The following is a 20430-nucleotide window of genomic DNA, read 5'->3' on the forward strand; positions in this document are numbered from 1 at the left end:
TTTCAAAATAAGAAATGTGGCACATTCGATAAATTAATGAAGCCACGTTCGTATACTCTGCTAATACTTACGAACTCCAACTATCGAATATGAAATATTGTATAAAATGACATCCGTTAATTTCAAAGAATATGCATTTTCTCCAAAGCGTAACTATCGAATGTGCCACATTCGATTTTATGCTTTGTATTAATTGCAAACCCTACATGATTTTTCCCATATTTAACTATCGAATATGGCACATTCAATATGATATTCAAGATTTTGAAGATTTTTTAATATTTGCAGTGTCTAACTAACAAATGTGTCATATTCGATAGTGTGTAAATTTACAAATATAACAAGTTTTATGTAATCTCGGTACAAAAAAACGAATGTGAATATTCGATACTTTGATTCTGTAAAATATAGAAATACGCTTATCGCTACTTCTAAAACGCGTTCTAAAGGAGCTACGGATTCAATAATTTGCCACAAGACGTATTACGTCTAGTATAACAGCAATGTATTGAAAATATATGAAAAATCCTTTTTTTCACATTCGATAGTTGGACATTGTAGGGACGTTGTTATCGCCTACTAAGAAATATGTTTTAAGTTTAAAAAATCCGCATTTTAAGTATTGCTATTTTTTATAAAAATGAAAAGGTTTAGGTATAGAAAGACTTTATTAAATTTGAAAAAGATTTCATTGGCACATTTACTGGTGATATAAAATACAGGGTGTTCCATTTAAATTAAGCAACTTATTGCCTTGTTAAAACTGTAATAATTTAAACCTAATTTTTGAACATAATAATAATAATGTTTATTTTTAAATGGAATATAACAAAAGAAATACAAAGTAAATTTAATAAACATTGGTTCGGCAGTAAATATATAAGCCCTCAAGGGCTAGTACGCTGTGCGAGGACTTGCTGGTATTTTTTTTCGCCTTAATATAAACCTAAATTGCAAAACAAAACAAACAAACTAAACTATGAATCTATTATTAATGAAATGTAAAATTTAATAGTTTGATGCTCCTAAGTGCAAATATGGTAAAAAAAGAGAAAACACATGTATTTTTTTATTGAAATTGTCTCAGTATTTTCACAAAACAGAAAATATTTCGAAAACTGTAATGTTTAGGCTGGGTAAACCTTAATGAAAAAAAGTACCTTTATTTTCGGTTTAGAATCCAAAAATTTAATAATATACAGGGTATTCCATTAAAAAAAACCTAATTTTGTTATGTTTATGCACTTTGAAACACCCTGTATATCATGAAAATAATTTTAAAAGATACTTCTGGAACGCCTCTGATATTCCCAATTTTTTCTATATTTTTTTACCCTGTAGTTTAGCCATAATATTCCGTGTCGTATGTCATGAATAACCCTGTACCTGCACATACAGGGTGTTCCTAAATAAGTGAGCAATCAGCCGGGTTTGAATAGCTTGAAAGAAAAAAAAAATTATTTACAGCTTTCGAATGACAACTTTAAAAATTATGTTTTTTTTTAATAATTTTAAAAATACGTTGTATTATTGCGTGGACGTTGATTAATAAATAAGCCATAAAGACATATCTGTATAATTCTATTTTCATGGTTAGATTAACAAATTTTTACAACTTTTTTGACTCCTTGAAAAAAAAATTGAAAAAAGTATATATACATTTTTTTTGATATTCCAAATCTTGCCGTTAAAAGATGGGTTTTCTGCTAATATAGATAAAAAGAACAGTTTTCGGGCCAAATCAATTTTTATTCGATTAGGTACCGAATTGTAAAAAGAAACAAGTTTTTAAACAAATTTGGTAAGAATGTAATTTTCGTTTTTTTAAGAATTCAGTGAACCGTACATTTTGAGCAATCAAACTCGACTACTAATTTTTTCCACAATTAGGTTTAGCTTTGACAAACGTTTTTAAAATTATGCACGCTAATCATTTTGAGGTTTTAAAGAAAACGTAAATTCCATTATGAAAAATGAATTAAGGCAAGACTATAAAAATAAATAATATATAAAAGAGAAACTATTGCAAAAAAAGTTATTATGTACATAGTTTATGGCTAAGAAATATTCACAGAAAATATCTAGTACAGGTTAAAATACTTTCAAATCTGCTTTAAGAAACCATAGCCATGAATGAAAGTATATCTATACTACTTAAAAAATGTACGCTATAATCTGAAACGCTTTTGAGATACTGCGTACATATATAAATCCTTAAATAAAAACCTAATTGAATAAAAATATTTTTGCTTCAAAATCCTTCATTTATTAGATATCAACCAAGAGCATCTTTTTTAGGTCAAGATTTATTATTGTAAAGAATATGATATAAATTGATGTATTATTGTAAAGAATACCGTTTCTTAAGTCTATATCTTCTTTTTGAAATTTTAACTTAAATGATTTTAATAGTGAAGAAATAGTCCATACTTGTAGTGGAGTCGTAGGTTAAGGTAAAAACAAAATCCTGCAGTCTCCCTCCACTTATTTATTAAACATTTAGTTATTTAAAATTCCCTACATGTTTCGGACACAGTGGTGTCCATCATTAGGGGATAAAAGGTTTAAAATTGGTATTAGACGCCCCAGGGTTTGATTCTATGTCAAAAAACTTGTACATACACTCTTTTTGTAGAGCTATAGATATACCTTGATGATGCGAAAGCGCTACGTACATATTTTTAGTACATTCTCTCTTAAGCTGAATTACTTTTCTTCATTTAGTGTGTAAGTATGTTACATAATAAAGGGTGTCCCAATAGGAACGCACGTTTTGAATTGCGCAGCATTCGTTTTTATCGCAGTATGTCAAAAAAAAACTGAAAAGAATAATGTAAACAGTTTGCGATTAGTAGCCATGGAACGATATACGGTCGGTACAACGAGTTTGGTACAACGATTATTGTTAAAACACACTACAAATATGGAGAATGTTTTGCGGAAACAGTTCGTAAATTGCGGGGCATTTTGATACATTTGAACAAAATGGTTCTGTCGTGGATGTAAAAACACCAGTGCGTCACCGTACTAGCCGTTCTGTTGAAAATATTGCCGCAGTGCGTGAAAGTGTTGGCGAGAATCCGGGAACATCTATCCGTCATCGTGCACAGCAGTTGCACATTTCGAAGAGCACTACCCACCGAATTCTAACAAAAGATCTTCATTTACATGCCTATAAGATTCAATTGACCCAAGAATTAAAGCCACTGGATCATGCGACGCGCCGTACATTTTCTTCTTGGGTATTGCAAAAACAATAAATGGATGTCGATTTTTCGAAAAAAAATTTGTTTACCGATGAGGCACACTTTCACCTTAATGGCTTTGTTAATAAACAAAATTGCCGAATTTGGGGCGAAGAAAATCCTAGAGTCATTCATGAGAAGAAAATGCATCCATTAAGAGTCGCTGTTTCGTGCGGACTTTGGACAGGTGGAGTAATTGGACCGTACTTCTTCGAGGACGAGGCTGAAAATGCAGTTACCGTGAACAGCGAACGCTATCGTAATATGCTCACTGAGTTTTTATGGCCTCAATTGGATGGTATGGATACGGGCGGTATGTGGTACCAACAGGATGGTGCGACATGTCACACTACACGTGAAGCAATTCAATTGTTACAAAGAAAGTTTCCCGGTCGTGTCATTTCACGTAATGGAGACCAGAACTGGCCCGCAAGATCATGCGATTTAACGCCTTGTGACTTTTTTCTTTGGGGTTTTTTAAAATCCCTCGTATACGCTAATAACCCAACAACAATTCCATTCTATTATTAGCGAAATTGGGCCGCAATTATGTGAAAATGTAATTGAAAATTTCTCAAAACGAATAAGAGTCTGTCACGAAAGTCGAGGCGGCCATTTGCCAGATATTACTTTTCACGTTTAATTGCAGTGTATTAGCTTTACATTAAAATATAAATAACACTCAGTTTAAAATAAATTATGACTTTTATTTACCAATTAAAACGTGCGCTCTTATTGGGACACCCTTTATATTGTACGTAAATGCTCATTTTTTGACGTATTAAGTTATTTTTTTTCACTTCTGGTTTAATGAAAAATTATCAAAATTTTAAATGGGATACACGGTATAATTTTAGATAGGTATGTCGATAGAAAATTATAATCTAAAAACAATAATGTATTGTCATTTTTTTGACACATAATGTCAAAAAAATTCATTTTAAAATAGAGCTCTACGAATAAGTTAAGAATGTTAAATTTATGTCAAGTAACCGTGGAAAAATATTTTTTATTGTGTTTTGTTTTTTTATGTGCTCTAGTTTTTAAAATAAACAAACATGTATTTTTGGGGTTTAATAATGTTTTCAATTAACCGTTATGACAAACTAATTTTTATTCATATTTTTTTTGAACCCAACAAATAACTAAGAAACCAGAAAGGAAATAACTAAATCAGGAATGGGTATTTTATAACACTACACGCTTAAAAAAATAGTTACTTCAATTATTCGAAAAACGATAAACTGGGCAATATTATATACAAAATATTGCGAGTTTTATCAAGTAGTTTCTTATACCAGGACTTTCTGGAACATAGTATATCTGGTATCAACTATACTAGAATATTTTACTAATATAAAAACCAAGAAGCTTGTAATATTTATCTTTTTCTACTCTTATTTTAACTCTTCGTTAAAGTATACAATTTCTTTTTTATGCTCAGTGGAATCAATGGATTGGACTCGAACAGATCTTCATATAACAGGTATACAGCCAGCTTGAGTAAAAAATAGGAAAACTAACTACTCATTTTTGTGTTTCTAACTATGTCTGTTTTGTTTTTACTTTTTTTAATAACACTGCACGAAATATTTGTATTGCATCAACACTATTAGTTTGCATTGTAGTTATATTTTAGTTATTGTGCTTTCACTAATATTTTTCTTATTTTAGTAATTTTTATTTATAATATAATAATAAAATTCGATAAATGTTTTTGTAACATTATAGAGGAATGAGGATATATAGTGGTCAGTTTGAAGTTCTCCTCATTGAGATATTGTAAACGGTGGGAGTTAGGTGAACAGTTAAATTTTGAAGAAAAAGTTACATTGACCGGCAGGTTCTTCTCCTAAAATCATGAATGCTCTTAAAATCTTTGCTACTTCAAATAATAAATTTCAGAAGTCCGAAGCAGCTAGTCACAATGTGTTAAACAAAATATGTATGTAACCATATCAATTCTTCATTCCTAAAATTCTTAAGTACATGGTATAATGAATACAATGATGTATGATACTCTTTTAATTTGTCATTCTTAGTTATTTAAATAAAAATATTATTAATGTATCATATTCAAGAAAATTAATATTCTATGTTTCCTTCTGAAAAATAAGCCCGCTAAAAATTATAAAACCCCCCAGACTCGTTGATCGGGTGGATTTTCGACATGCTTTCCAAGAGAATTATACACATCAGTGTGCAGGACGTCAAAATTAGAGGGATGGTGACCAGGGGCTATCCGCACAAAGGGCTGCTATATAATCTCTACTTTGGAACATGGTTTTGGACATCATCATCCGCCTGCATAATGACCACCACCACATAATAGCCTACGCGGATGCCTTAATAATTCTGCAAATGGGTAAATTCGAACTATCGCTTTGCGAATGAATGCAGGCGGCTCTTCAAATTATAAAGAAATGATGTGCGGTATATTCCCTATCCATTAATCCCAAAAAGACTGAGATGATGCTATTCATCAAAAAAAGGAAAATAACATCTCTTCTGGCACCCAAACTATCAGGCTCCTCACAAAGTTATGCATCTGAAGTAAAGTACCTAGGTATGACACTCAATAACAAACTTAATTGGAACACTCCGATTACAAAAAAGTACATATATCTTTTACGAGCAGTGCAGGCGCACAATTTTTCACCATTGAAGAATTGATTTCAGGGTGGTTATGTGAATCTACACAACTATCATGAGACCTATGCTAACGTACGGCGCTGTTGTCTGGAGCCATAAAGTGGATCAGGTCACAATTGGTCAAAAACTAGACTATTCAAAAAAATGGGTTGTCTCAACATAACGAGAGTAATGAGAACCACATCAACCAGGATTCTGCTCCTAAATTCATTAATGACATATAAAATAACAATTCTCCAGGAACTCACCGAAGATAATCCGAATAAAAGACTCCAGTTTTGCGAACAAATGATGGATCTACTAGACAGGAATGCCCTACAAATAGAAAACGTCCGATTTTATGATGAATCAACGTTTATGTTGAATGGTAAGGTAAATCGTCAAAATTGCCGTTATTGGGCTGACAAAAACCCACACTGGATGAGCGAAGACCACACTCAACATCCAGCAAAAGTGAATCTTTGCGCAGAAAATCTGAAGCAAGATATTTAGAATTCTTACAAGAGGACATAGTTCCAAATTTGGCTATTATTTTCCTTACGCTACAGAAGACGACATCCCGAATAAAAACATCTGGCTTCAACAGAACGGCGTGCTTCCTCATTTTGTAAGACCTGTCCGTGAATACCTGGATGATGTAATTCCAGGTAGATGGATTGGTAGAAGAGGACCCTTTCAATTGCCACTCAGGTCTTCGAATTTAACAACTTTGGACATTTTCGTATGGGGTTACTGGAATAGCAAAGTTTTTAAGGCCAAACCGGCAAATACTGAGGATTTGGAAGACAGGAGTGTAGGCTCCTGGTTTAAAAACGCTTATTACAATTCTAACAGGATGAAGCACCTCATATGTCCCTGTTAGGCAATGGTTGGATAATCATTATTCTAACCAGTGAATTGGAAGAGGAGGTTCTATTGAATGGCCATCTAGATCCCCAGATCTACCACCTCTTGACTTTTTTTTGTGGGGTCACCTCAAATCTGTGGTTTTTAAAAAGGCGACCTGAATCAGTAGAGCAACTCCAGCATAAAATAGTTCAGGAGTGCTGTGCTATATCCAAAGAAACATTTGTACATATACGTGAAGAATTTGAAAGTAGGCTTATTTCTCTTCAAAATAACGGAAATCATTTTTAATATTTAATTAAATAATAGTACAAATTTTAAAATAGTGTTTTTATTTATTGTTTTCCTTGATAAACAGAGAAGAATTTTCTGATATGTGGCATTCTGCGGTATCATTGGAAAGCATGAAGAAACTCCAACATGATGACAACTCGACCCTCATCTTTATTTAAGATTTTGGGGGTGTAATTCACCCTGTCCAAGAGGTTGCACATAAGGGTAAAATAATATGCTTGTTTTTGTTCCCCCTTCATTTTATAGAAACTGTTTTCAGCGTTTCTTTTATTTAATTTTTCGTTCCTAATATATGGCCATCTCAAGTTTTTAAATTGTCACTCTGTATGTATGTCTACCTTCTTATTGATAGCCTCTGATGTCTCTCTTACTTTAATTCGACGGTCGATTAGCACCATTTGATAAAATTGGGCGTCTCGAACGTTCATCGCTGAATAAAATTTTACAGTGGTATATCACATGCTTAGTCGTCATATAGCTATATTCACTAAATTGTATTGATGAGTTTTGCCATCCTGACGTTAAGGACGGAAACTTTTCAGTTCTTTTCCTTCGTAAGACACCCTTTATTGGAAAACGTCTATATCTGTATTGTTTGATAGGAGCAGCACTCAAAATTGATGTCCAATCTACATCCAATATTTAAGGTTATTGGTAGTTTGTATATATTAAACATAGTGTTAAGATAGGACAATGAAAATCTTCTAAAGGGTGTTTTAATAAAAGCGCCAGATTTCTGTGTTCAATAAAACATGGTTTTCGGTAGCAAAGTATTGAAATTTTTATTGATTTAGAAATTTTCAATAACGTTATTGTATACATTTGGTGGTATTTCATTCGTCTAATTTTGGATTTCATGGTTGGATATTATGGTTGCAGGCTTATTGGCATAAACCTGTGACTTCAGATAAAGGAGTTAAATCGCAAGAACGTGGAGGCCAATTCTGGTCACCTCATCAGGAAATGACACGACCAGGAGCAAACTGGTGCAAGATTGTCAATGTTTCACAGGCGGTATGACATGTGGTACGGTCCTGCTGAAACCACAGGTCGCAAGATCAATAGCTTCCCAATGAGGCACAAAAAACTTTATTATTATGGCACGATAACGTTCGCCATTCACCGTTACTGCACTACCTTTTTCGTTTTTGAAGAAAAACGGTCCAATTATTTTATCCAGACCATAATACACACTGTTCATACAGTGCTGCGTTGTAGATGCATTGCTTTCTGATAATCATTCGTGGATTTTCTAAGCCCCAAATGCGATGCAGTTTTGCCTATTAACGAAGCCATCGACGTGAAAGTAGGCCTGATCACTGAAAATTATCTTTTGTTTGCAAAATCAGCAGGTTGCTCAAGGATCCAATTGGTGAATTCTCTTCGTTGTTCATGATCCGCTGAATAATAATTTTTGACAATCAAGACGAATTGTTTTACTGTTTAATACTCCATGTTTACTACACCCATCTGTCAACTTTCGATCTCTAACGTCATAATCATGTGACATTATGACTGTCAAACACGACTCGCAATTCCAATCTTGCGTTCTTATTAAATCACTCTTTATAAAAGAGACCTCGTTGACCTCTTTGATCACGCTGGATAAAAGTGTGCCAAAACCGGGTCAAAAAATGCGAAAACTCCCACTGTTTAGGTAAAACTGACTATCCTGTATATTTAGTTACTTTAAAAATATATGATTTATGATTTTATTGATTCGCAGCATATTTTACTCTAGAACATTTTAAATTTGAAAAAAAATTGTAGAGTAGTAAATGTATGTATGTTAATAATAATGGACTCGTAATAGGGATTTGGTCTTTTTTATGTAGGATTTATTTATTTTATGTAGATCACAACAAGCCAAAGGCAAATACGATCTTTCCAAGTGGAAGTATTCAGAACTACGTGATACAATAAACACTTCCTGCGACATCGAGTTATTAGAAGCGTGCAGGCATGAATTCCATCGCAGGTATGTTTTGTGTAGTAATATTAAATGTATTATTTCTAAAAATTATGTTAAGACGAAATATTAATATAAATAATAATTTCATATTTAAACTTTAATTCAAATATTACTAGATTAAAGGTGTATCACGCCTGGAAAGCAAAGAATAAGAAAAGAAGTGTAATGGACGAAAACGAACGGGCACCGCGTTCAGTATTGGAATCCGCACAAAAAACGCCAAGGTATAAGTTAACATATTTTATTTAACTGATTTTTACTCTAAATAAACAAATGTTTATTTTAGGTTGCCACAAAAAGCCATTTTAGATAACAATTCCCAAAGATACTTTAGAATTCCATTCCAAAGGCCTGATGGCGATCCTCATAAAAGAGGCTGGTGGTATGCTCATTTTGATGGGCAATACGTCGCTAGACAAATGGAACTGCATCCTGATAAGCAACCTATTTTATTGGTAGCAGGTAATGATATATATTTTAAAAGATCTTTGAATTCTGATTAAACTACAAAAACACGGTATTCTTTGGTAAAATAAGTTATTTTCAACTTTTATTTGATTCTAGATGAAACAAGTTTTATATTCAACCACGTTTAGTTAGTTTCTTAGAATGGGAGTTTAGAATTTTTTTTAGAACGTTTTATTTGCTTATGAGATGGTAAATGGTTTCATTCGATGTTTCAATTTTGGAGCCTAAAACTGTATTTGTGCTATAGAACCAAAACCTGCGACATTGGCTATATAAGTTTGAAATTATTTATTTATTTCATTTTAAAAATATACTATTTTTTATTTGCAATAATTTTATATAAGTATAATTTTCACGGAATCTACGTTTGGCTTGTATATTAATAGTTTTGAGTTTCTATTAAATAGATAAAAAAGCAAAAGTTTTAGTCACAATTCTCGTATATGAAATATTTTGAAAAATGTAGCACGTGTTTCGCCGCGTCATGGCGTCCTCAGACTATATATAAAGTTTTTTGACCCACTAAAGACCAGAACACAACAACGACATTCTCAAACAAAGCATCAATACCACTGGGCTAATCGTATTCGATGAAAGGTAAACGATGTTACGCATTTTGAAATCGAAAGCAAGACTCCCTTTTTCTTATTCGATCTAGGAGATGCGCTCTCTAGTGACGGTTCTATGAACTTAAAAATAATTACCAGGAATTTCTCATAATCTCTTTGGACAATTTTTTTCTGTGTGCCATATGAATAATACTTTCCAAAACACAGCCGAGAGCCATGGGACACACAGTACAGAATCGTGGATACATTTTTATGATATTTTCAAAGACTTTATCTTTCCGTATTCCAAAGAGAATTTGGCTTTATTTAGGTTTCAACAAAAGAACGAGCCAAAGCATTCTTTAGAATTAATACTGTAGTTTTTTAAAGACGAAAAAAATATTGTTATAAAATGGACATAGCAATTCTTCTACCTAAATCCAATAGAAAGTTATGGAAACATTCTTTCTTTTTAGTTTCGGTAAACAGCTCTAATTTAGGGAAATATAGGTACTATAGGAAATATATATAAAAAATATACCTATTAATGTACGTATATAGCTTCAGTCCCTCCTGGAATTATTTTGATAACTTTGGCGTCCTGTAACTTTGTTTCCGTTGCTTTATTTCCCCAAAGTTAAATTATTGTAGAGAATTTAATGCTCTTATTTTTAAGGGAGGCATTAACGACTAACAAAAAACCACAATATCTACATAGATTTATTAAACTTACAGACTTTTTTTGAATGCCAGGTTGATTGGACTGCAATGTGAATGTAATACTACTAAACAATATACTATACTACAATATAATATACTACTAAATTTCGAGGTGCATATCCAACCTACCTCCATATTTCTCCCGCGAATTTTTTTTATGTCGTCTGGCGTGTGACATCCTACTTTATTGCGGTGAAAAACATTTTTCCAGGGCCCTTTTCACTTTAAAACGGTCGTGACATTGAAATAATCATTCGCACATCGTTAAATTGGTTTAGAAGTTGCAAGAAGTTATGTTGGGGCTTACAGAGGCGTTTTTACTGTAGAAGGATATATACAGGGTGTTCCGTTGATCATGTTACAAACTTCTAGGGCAGATAGAAAACGTCAAAAGAAAAACAAAAGTTCATATAAACATGGGTCCGGAAAAGCTTCCGGACTTATTTTCATACTTCCGGGTTATTTTCAAAGAGCTCTAGCTCAGGGAGCTAGAGCTCTTTGAAAATAACCTTTAAAAACTAGTTTTTTTTAATAGCTCCGGAACTACTTTAGCTACCGCAGCCAATTTTGGGAGGTAAATTATTGTTAGTACGTTTATTCTTTTGAACCTACTATAAAATTTATAGTAATATTTTACTATATTATTTATAGTAAATATTTTTTTTATAAATAAAAAAAATATTTACCAGGGGCTTCAGAATCAGGGGGGTATTTGGTAAATTTAGGCCCATTTCTTTAAGACTTCAATTTCTGCCCGTTTGGGCATTAGATTATGATGTTCCTATATTTTTTACATAAAAAAGGTGCTCTTAGTAAAAGTCGGTAAATATCACCGTTTTTGTGAAAATTGACGAAAACCAAACTAAGATACAGCACCTGAATTAATTATTTTAATAATAATAATAATGCTAATTCATTGCCACTGTCAGTATTTTTTACATGATATTTCCTTTTTATTGCGGTTAAGTTATAGAAGATTACACTTTTGCTGAATACGCCGATATGCTTTTAATTTATGGGCAAGTTCGATGTAATGGTAGAGCTGCTTCTCGACTATATGAAGATGAAAGGCGAATCCCAGCTCACACACTTTTTGAAAGGGTCAATCAACGGCTCAGGGAGACTGGCTCCGTTAAAATAACACGCCAAGATAATGGCGCGCAAAGGAACATCCGAATCCCGGATTTTGAGGAAGAAGTGCTTCAGCGATTTGAAGATAACCCATCAGTAAGTACTCGAGCAGTAGCTGCTGCGATGCATGTAAATCATGTTAGGGTATGGAACGTTGTTAATGAACAGCTTCTTTGGCCCTACCACCTGCAAAAGGTGCAATCATTAGGACCCAATGATTTTATGCCCCGCGTGAATTTTTGCCAGTGGTTTCTTGACCGGTGTACAGAAGAACCTCAATTTCCAAAATATGTCCTTTTTACTGACGAGGCTTTATTTACAAAAGAAGGCATTTTTAATTCTAAGAATAATAATGTATGGAGTGAGAAAAACCCTTATGGTATTCATTTTAGGAGCTATCAACATAAGTTTTCGGTCAATATGTGGGCCGGCATTGTTGGAGAACGCTTAATTGGTCCAATTATGTTGCCTCCTCGTTTAACGGGAAATATTTATTTAATTTTTTTAAGAAATGTACTGCCAGAACTATTAGATGATCTGCCCCTAAATATACGACAGAACTTATGGCTACAACACGATGGAGCGCTAGCTCATTTTTCACTTATTGTCCGCGAGTTTATAAACGAAAATTTTGGAAGGCGCTGGATTGGCCGCGGAGGCCCTGTCGCCTGGCCAGCGCGCTCACCAGATTTGACACCCTTAGATTTTTTTCTTTGGGGGGTAAATGTATCGATCGTGGCGGCCGGCATTTTGAGCAATTAATATTTTAAGTTTTTCTTTTTGTAATACCAATCTTTAATAAAATTTGTTTACGTTTCTAAAATTGTTAATTTGTTGGTTTTTTATTACACTCAACATCATTTGAACATTTTATGCCTCAAGGTAATAAAAGTGACAGTTAATTAATTTGAGTACCAATTTAATAAAGTGGCTACCTTAACTTTTTTTAAACATTTATTTTTTATTTACGCTAGATTTTTTTTTAATTGTTTATTAATAATAATAGGTAATTCATTTTTGTATCTCATAACTTGCTTTTCGTCAATTTTCACAAAAACGGTGATATTTACCATTTACCGACTTTTACTAAGAGCACCTTTTTTATGTAAAAAGCATAGGAACATCATAATCTAATGCCCAAACGGGCAGAAATTAAAGTCTTAGAGAAATGGGCCTAAATTTACCAAATACCCCCCTGATTCTGAAGCCCCTGGTAAATATTTTTTTTATTTAGTAGGTTCAAAAGAATAAACGTACTAACAATAATTTACCTCCCAAAATTGGTTGCGGTAGCTAAAGTAGTTCCGGAGCTATTAAAAAAAAACTAGTTTTTAAAGGTTATTTTCAAAGAGCTCTAGCTCCCTGAGGAAGCTTTTCCGGACCCATGTTTATATGAATATTTTGTTTTTCCTTTGACGTTTTCTATCTGCCCTAGAAGTTTGTAACATGATCAACGGAACACCCTGTATAAACAGGTTTGCGACCATTTTTTAACTGCTTATACCACTCTTTAATAATGGTGTCTCGTTTTAATGGTATCATTACAACTTTCCTGAGTTTAAAGCAGAATTAATGTTGAATTTAAAATTAATGAACAGCGTGCGCTGGTTTACAAGTTTCTTTTTGGCAAAGAAACTTGTAAATAAACGCACATTGCACGAACCAAAGCGTTTGGCTGGTAATTAAAGACTAACTGGTTACCATACCCTACAGAGTTCCTTCGGAACTTTTGGGAAACTTCAGTTTTACTAAAAAAAATCAAAACATGCATTATGTTAACATTCATTATGTTTCTTTCTGTTGAAATGAATCATCTCAAGATGAGTGAATGATTTTATTGAACGCATTATTTTTAAAATATAATTTTTTTCAGCAAATAGAAAAGTTCAATTTGTTCCTTAAAGAGACTAATTTGAATTTACATTAATATTCTCGCAAACATATATGCAATATGGTAATTATTTATCGGTGATCACCCACCCGAATAACTCGGTCAACTAGCAGTACAATTGACTGAGGAGAGTGTAGTAAATTGCAAAATTGCAAATTCTACTACATAATGTTTAGAGTTCAACTCATTATGGAGTGTTTGGCGCCAGTAACTTTAATTGGTTTAGCCAACAATCAGGTATGGTGTGTTGGGAGGCTGCATTTAATACAACAGATCCAGTAGTTGGCTTTCATGGCAGGGTCATGGATCTCTTAAACTATGCATTTCCGGTGGTGAAAATCGGACCAAAACCTGTGTCCAAGAGGGCCTGGTTTACCAAGGACCTTCATCTGAAAATCTGCGCTCTCTTTATACAATTCGAAAGTTTACGGATTGTCCAGTTTTCCACAACTATTTTAACTCCTACGGTACGGTACGGATCCAGTTTGCCAAACGATCGTACTAATCCAATTACTTAGATAGGGCTGCAGGTCAAGAGAGTCTTGAAAGATCATAAATGAAATCTGTAAAAATTTTATACCAGGCTTTTTCTGAGCTTGCCTGAGACTGCATTGCAAAGTGTGGTTGACGTGAATGAGTCATGGGTAGAAGTATTTCCTTGTTGGTTGAAATCCCCAAAAGTAATTCCAAGTGCCTAATAATGTTTCGAATTTTAGATACAGGATGTCTCTAAAAAGTCTGTACAAAATACTGCGTATTTAGATGACGCTCGAGTAGAGAGAACGTAGTGTTTGTCGCTCTTCAAAAATCCCCTCAAAATAGTGTTTTTAAAGTTGTTTTTTTTACAAGATAATACAGTTAGGGGTGAGCAATAGCCTTTTCATACGATTGACTTGTTTTTGAGTGTTTGTGTCCAGGGTTTGTAATAGTTAACTGCATTCAAGGCATCCACTATCATTTCCCGCCAAAATGGGTTTCTCAACAACAGATGTGAGAGAAATAAAATCCATAATTTCTAGTGTGTTTAACGATAAATTTCTTTCTGAAATAGCTGCGAAAGTACCTGCATTAGTAAGAGAAAAATTTGATGAACAGCTAGAAGCTCAAAACCAAGAAATCGCAGCCCTTAAAGTAGGGTTAAGTCGGATGGAGGAAGAGAACTGTCAACTTAGAACTCTACTAGACAATCAAGAACAAACAATGAGCAGCAACAATGTCCGTATATTCGGCATCAAACATGACCGAAATGAAAATGTCCGAGAAACCGTACTGTCTATATTAAATAATAAACTAAAATTGCAGGTTAACGGTAGCGAAATAAAAAAATGTCACAGAATTTCGCCAAAAATTCCGGGCCGTAAACCGCCGGCAGTGCTTGTACGGTTTTCTACTGCTGATGTCCGTTTGTCGGTACTCAAGAGCAGAAAAATGTTAAAAAACACCGGTGTTTACATTAAGGAGGATCTCACTAAATTACGGCTTACTTTATTAGACCGAGCAATAAACCTTTTTACAAACAAATTTGCGTGGGTGTCTAGTGGCAATGTTTATGTCAAAACAAGTGATGGTTCGGTGCATCGTGTAGTCTCGGAAAGTGATTTAATCAACCTTAAAAGCAATGTTGGGACTGAATAACTTAAGAACAAGTCCGCAACATCAGGTACTTTTTTATATATGATTGGCTTACTAAACTCTTTTTGTTTAACTTTACGACAAACTAGTTTTTTTTTTCTTTTTGTTTTGGTGCAGGTGTAGGTATAATCCTTATATTTATTCTTTATTATTATTATTAACTTATTATACTTAGGAATATACGTAGTTAGATAGTTTGTTGGCTAAGATTTTTTTTTTTATAACCAGAGAACTTCAGCTTTTATTTTATACAGATATATCAATTTATTACCAGTGCATAACTAGTAAATACCTAAATCTGCAACAACTAAGTATATATTATTCCTAAAAACTTATAACTAATCGCAATATTTTATGTCGTTAAAAATAGCACATATTAACTGTAGATCCCTGCTGGCTCATTTTGAGGATTTTAAGAATGATTATTGTAAAAAGGACTTTAGCCTGATTGCAGTCACCGAAAGTTGGCTTAGTCTTAATATTGATAGTAGTGCAATACAGATCAGTAATTATCAATTAATAAGAAATGATCGTCAAAATCTTAGGGGTGGTGGTATTGTTGCCTATGTCCGGAATGGTTTATCATATGAAATTATTTTATCTGAAAGTCATGATTTTTTTGAAAGTTTATGGGTAAAAATTTTTATTAGTAAGGAGCCATACATTTTCGGCATAGTCTATAGGCCTCCAAGTTCAAATATTCAGAGTTGTTTTTTAACTTTAGAGGAAACACTAATTGACATTTTTTCAAATTTTAATAATATAACGTGTCTAGGTGATTTTAACATTGATATATCTAAATTAAATTACAGTCATGCAACTCAGCTTATTTCTTTGTGTGAAACTTTCGATTTGAAGCAACTTATAACCGAGCATACTCGTATGACCAACAACACTAGTTCAATTATAGATCTTATTTTTACAAATCATGTTGGCATTTTGAAATCTGGCATAATAAGCTCTACATTTTCTGACCATTTTGGCGTTTTTTGTGAATTTAATGTGACGGAGTCTATTGTACAACCGCACATTGTATCTTATAGATCCTTAAAAGATATAAACCTAAACAACTTTCAAGAGGATTTGGAGGCTGTTCCATTTCATTTAATATATGAATTCGAATCCATAGATGATAAGATACATTTTTTAAACAATAATTCACTCAAATTATTCGACAAGCATGCTCCTATTAAAACTATAGTTGTTCGAAAAAAAAAAGATTCTCCGTGGCTGACAGATAATATTAAACTATTGCAAAAATTAAGAAATAAGGCATTAAAGGATTTTAAAACAACTAAACTGCCAGCTAAAAGAAATTATTACAAACAGCTTAGAAACTATACAACAACAGCGATTAGAGCGGAAAAAAGGGCTTTTTATAGTGATAAATTTGAGAATTGTACATACAAGGACAAGTGGCGTGAACTAAGAAAAATATTGCCATCAAAGCAGAAGCAAATTCCTAAATCTTTTGTAAATACCAACAATTTAAATTCATATTTTATAGATAGTACAAGAGTGACAAATATTGATAATTGTGATGAGTTAATTAATTTTTATGATCAGAATGCATTACCAACCTTAAATAAGTTTTCTTTTCATCCCACTGATTATAATACTATTTCTGCAATTATATTACGTATTAAGTCTAAAGCATTCGGGGTGGATAATCTTAATATTACGTTAATTCAACTATGCTGTCCTTTTATTATACCATTTATTTTACATATTGTTAACGAGTGTATTAATAAAAACTACTTTCCCAAATGCTGGAAAGAAGCCTTTGTGTTGCCATTGCCGAAAGTGCATAATCCAACTGATTTTAGTCAATTTAGTATTTTACCAACGTTTTCAAAAATTCTCGAACGCATTCTAGACTCTCAAATTCGTAGTTTTCTTAATAATAATGATATTTTACCACCTAAGCAATCTGGATTTAGAACAAATTATAGTTGTACTTCGGCTATGGCGGACGTTATTGATGACGTAATTCGGGCTAGGGATGAGGGTAAGATTTCTGCTCTGGTGTTGTTGGATTATACTAAAGCTTTTGATTTCGTTAGCCACTCAATTTTAAAGTCTTTGTTTCATTATATTGGCTTTTCTGATGCTGCTATTAATTTAATTGCCTCTTATTTAAATGATAGGATTCAACGTGTTAAAATAGATAACGACATATCTGATCCTTTGGAAGTTGAAAGTGGTGTGCCTCAGGGTAGTATTTTAGGACCCTTGTTTTTTATCATTTACACGTCTAGATTTTATCTTCAATTAAAGCATTGTGCCCATCATTTTTACGCAGACGACACGCAGTTATATTATTCATTTTTACCAGGAGATTTTAAAATGGCTGAGTTTAAAATTAATCAAGGCTGTACGTCCTTATAATTTTCAACATATATTTTCTGTTAACGTTTGGGCTGCTTTAATCGATGACTTGTTGATTGGTCCTATTCTGCTTCCTGCAAGGTTAATTGCGGACAGTTACCTTCGGTTTCTTATGGAAGAACTGCAAGGACTTTTGGAGGATGTCCCACTGAATATTCGTCTACACATGTGATTCCAAATGGATGGGGCTCCACCGCATTTCAGAATTGCTGTTCGAAACTGGGTTACAAGATGGATTGGTCCAGGTGGTCCTGTTGCCTGGCCACCTAGATCACCCGATCACAATCCCTTTGATTTTTATTTATAGGGGTACATGAAAGATTTATACAGTCTATGCGCAAGTTTCAAATACAAGGGAAGAGTTATTGGACCGTATTCAGCAAGCTGCTGAACAAATAAGACAAAAGAAGGTCTTTTTTGTTCAGACAAAACAAAAGAAGCTCTATCACTATTCACTATGGACTTAGATGCATTGACCAGGGATGTATCGACGAGGTCTTAAATTCGAGGATATATATTCGAGACTATCTTCGGAATGTTTTGCAATCACAATGGCTAGCCAGGAACTTAGCCCGAGAGTTCGAAGTTTAATTTATTTTTCTCTGTTTGAATCTTCCCTAGGGTATAGTATTAGTTTCTGGGGTAATGCAGCTAATTACCTGTTGCAACCGTTGTTTGACCTCCTTGGCTTTTTGAGATTTGTCTGCGAAACTATACTAAGAGATTCCTGTCGCCCACTCTTTATAAGGGCTTATTTTAATATACGCAGAAAATAGCATTTCTTATCTTCTTAAATCGTATGACCAGCTAAACTTGCCAATCCCAACATGCAATTTGACCAACAAGACAATCTTCTACAACATTGTAAAAATATTCAACTACCTACCTAATATCATCAAAGCAGCAAAATTTATTATTCATTACTTGAATTTTATTATTCATTACTTGAATATTACCATGACTCTTTTTTACTTGTTTAAACTTAGTCTGTTAGTCTTAAATGTTTGTTTATCTGTTCAAAAAAGTCCATTTTTCTCAAAGAGACCTCCTAATATATATTCAGAAGGTGAAGGGACACAAAGTCAATGGTCTCAGAGTGGGTTTATTTAAAAAAAAAAAATACTAAAGATGTTTATCTTAGCTTGAGCAATAAATACATACAAAAAATATGAGTAATTAAGGTAAAGTCTTTTTTTCATGTGGCCATAAATGGAGAAACTTTTTGTATACACTTTATTAATTGAATAGTTCGTTTTTAGTTTTTGAGAAGCTCAATTGTTTACCAGCATGCGTAAATTTATCAGTTCAAAGAAAAGTACTTATAATTGAGAAGCACAATGCCGGAATTAAATAAGTGACAATTGCTAAAGAACTAAATCTTCATAAAAGTGTTGTTTGTAAACAAATTAAATTGTGACAGACTAGAGGCATTACTTACTGCTATTATTCGGAAGTCAGGTAGACCTAAAAACAATACATCTAGAACCGACAAGCTAATTAGAAGATGTTCTATAAAAAATCCATTTATCTCTGCTCAAGATTATCCAATTATCAAAAACCCTTATCCAACCCTATCTCTCTCAGTTCGATCTATTCGAAGAAGTTTATGCGATGAAAACTTAAGAGCCAGGAGACCAGTGAAAAAACCTTATATTTCAATGAAAAATAGACCAGCGCGTTTGAGTTTCGCTTAAGAACATTTAGACTGGAGTTATAATGAATGAAATGGTCAGATGAAAGTAAATTTAATTTATTCGGATCGGATGGTATGACATGAGTTAGCCGTTGAATAAATCAAAGATACAACCCTAAGTACAGTAAGCCCACAATAAAACATGGAGATGTTAATGGTACGAGTATGTTTTTCTGGCAAAGGTATTAACTCACTAGTGAAGGCATACTGGCCAATAATATTTAAACATGCTGAAGATAATTTACCGTTAATTAGGAGATTTTAACATGACCACGATCGAAGCACACATCCAAAATTGTAACAAATTTCTTTACCTCTCAACGAATTCGGGTTTTGAAGTGGCCACCTTAAAGCCGGACCTGAATCTTATTGAGAACTTGTAGGAGCACCTAGAAAGAAAAGTTAGAAAATCAAATCCTAATAAATTCCATAAAAGAGATGATTTATTCAATGCCTTGGAAGAAGCATGGAATGGAATTTCTAGAGATGTTATTCACAGTCTTCTTGAATCCATGCCAAGACGATGTGCTGATGTTATCAGGAATAAAGGTTATGCCACAAAGTATTGATATACTTTTTTTAGTTTTGTGTACAATAATGTACGATAATATAGCATGAAACCCAAAAGTTTCTCCGTTATTATCCTAAACACCTTACTGCATGATTTTTTTTGCTTTTTATACAAAAAATCTACTAGTACAAACTTGACCTCAAGATTACGTTAAAAATATTTAAAAAAATCCTCCCTTCTTCGATAGTTTTTTCTATTTTTTGTGGTTCATATATGGCACATTATGCATTAAAACGACATTTAAAAACTATAAAAAATACCTTTAATATTTTATAATAAAATTTATTCAGTGTGAAACTTGTAAAAACAGTTCCTATCTTTGTTTAAACACAGAAAAACATTACATTTCTGCCATTTTATGAAGCTTTTTGCACCACAG

General features: G+C 33.1%; 1 protein-coding gene across 2 annotated transcripts in view; it reads left to right on the top strand.

Annotated features, from left to right (window-relative positions):
• Positions 1-20430, top strand: part of LOC126741597 (myosin heavy chain 95F) — a 205661-nt gene that overhangs the window by 179228 nt on the left and 6003 nt on the right. Inside the window, exons 20-23 of one of the 2 annotated variants that reach the window (XM_050448084.1) lie at positions 4690-4731; positions 8893-9015; positions 9126-9233; positions 9296-9471. In XM_050448084.1, the coding sequence (XP_050304041.1) occupies positions 4690-4731; positions 8893-9015; positions 9126-9233; positions 9296-9471 (449 nt within the window). The remainder of the gene's footprint in view (positions 1-4689; positions 4732-8892; positions 9016-9125; positions 9234-9295; positions 9472-20430) is intronic. The other variant, XM_050448085.1, reaches the window with a different exon arrangement.

The sequence above is a fragment of the Anthonomus grandis genome, chromosome 10 (genome assembly GCF_022605725.1).
Source record: "Anthonomus grandis grandis chromosome 10, icAntGran1.3, whole genome shotgun sequence".
NCBI lineage: Eukaryota > Metazoa > Arthropoda > Insecta > Coleoptera > Curculionidae > Anthonomus > Anthonomus grandis.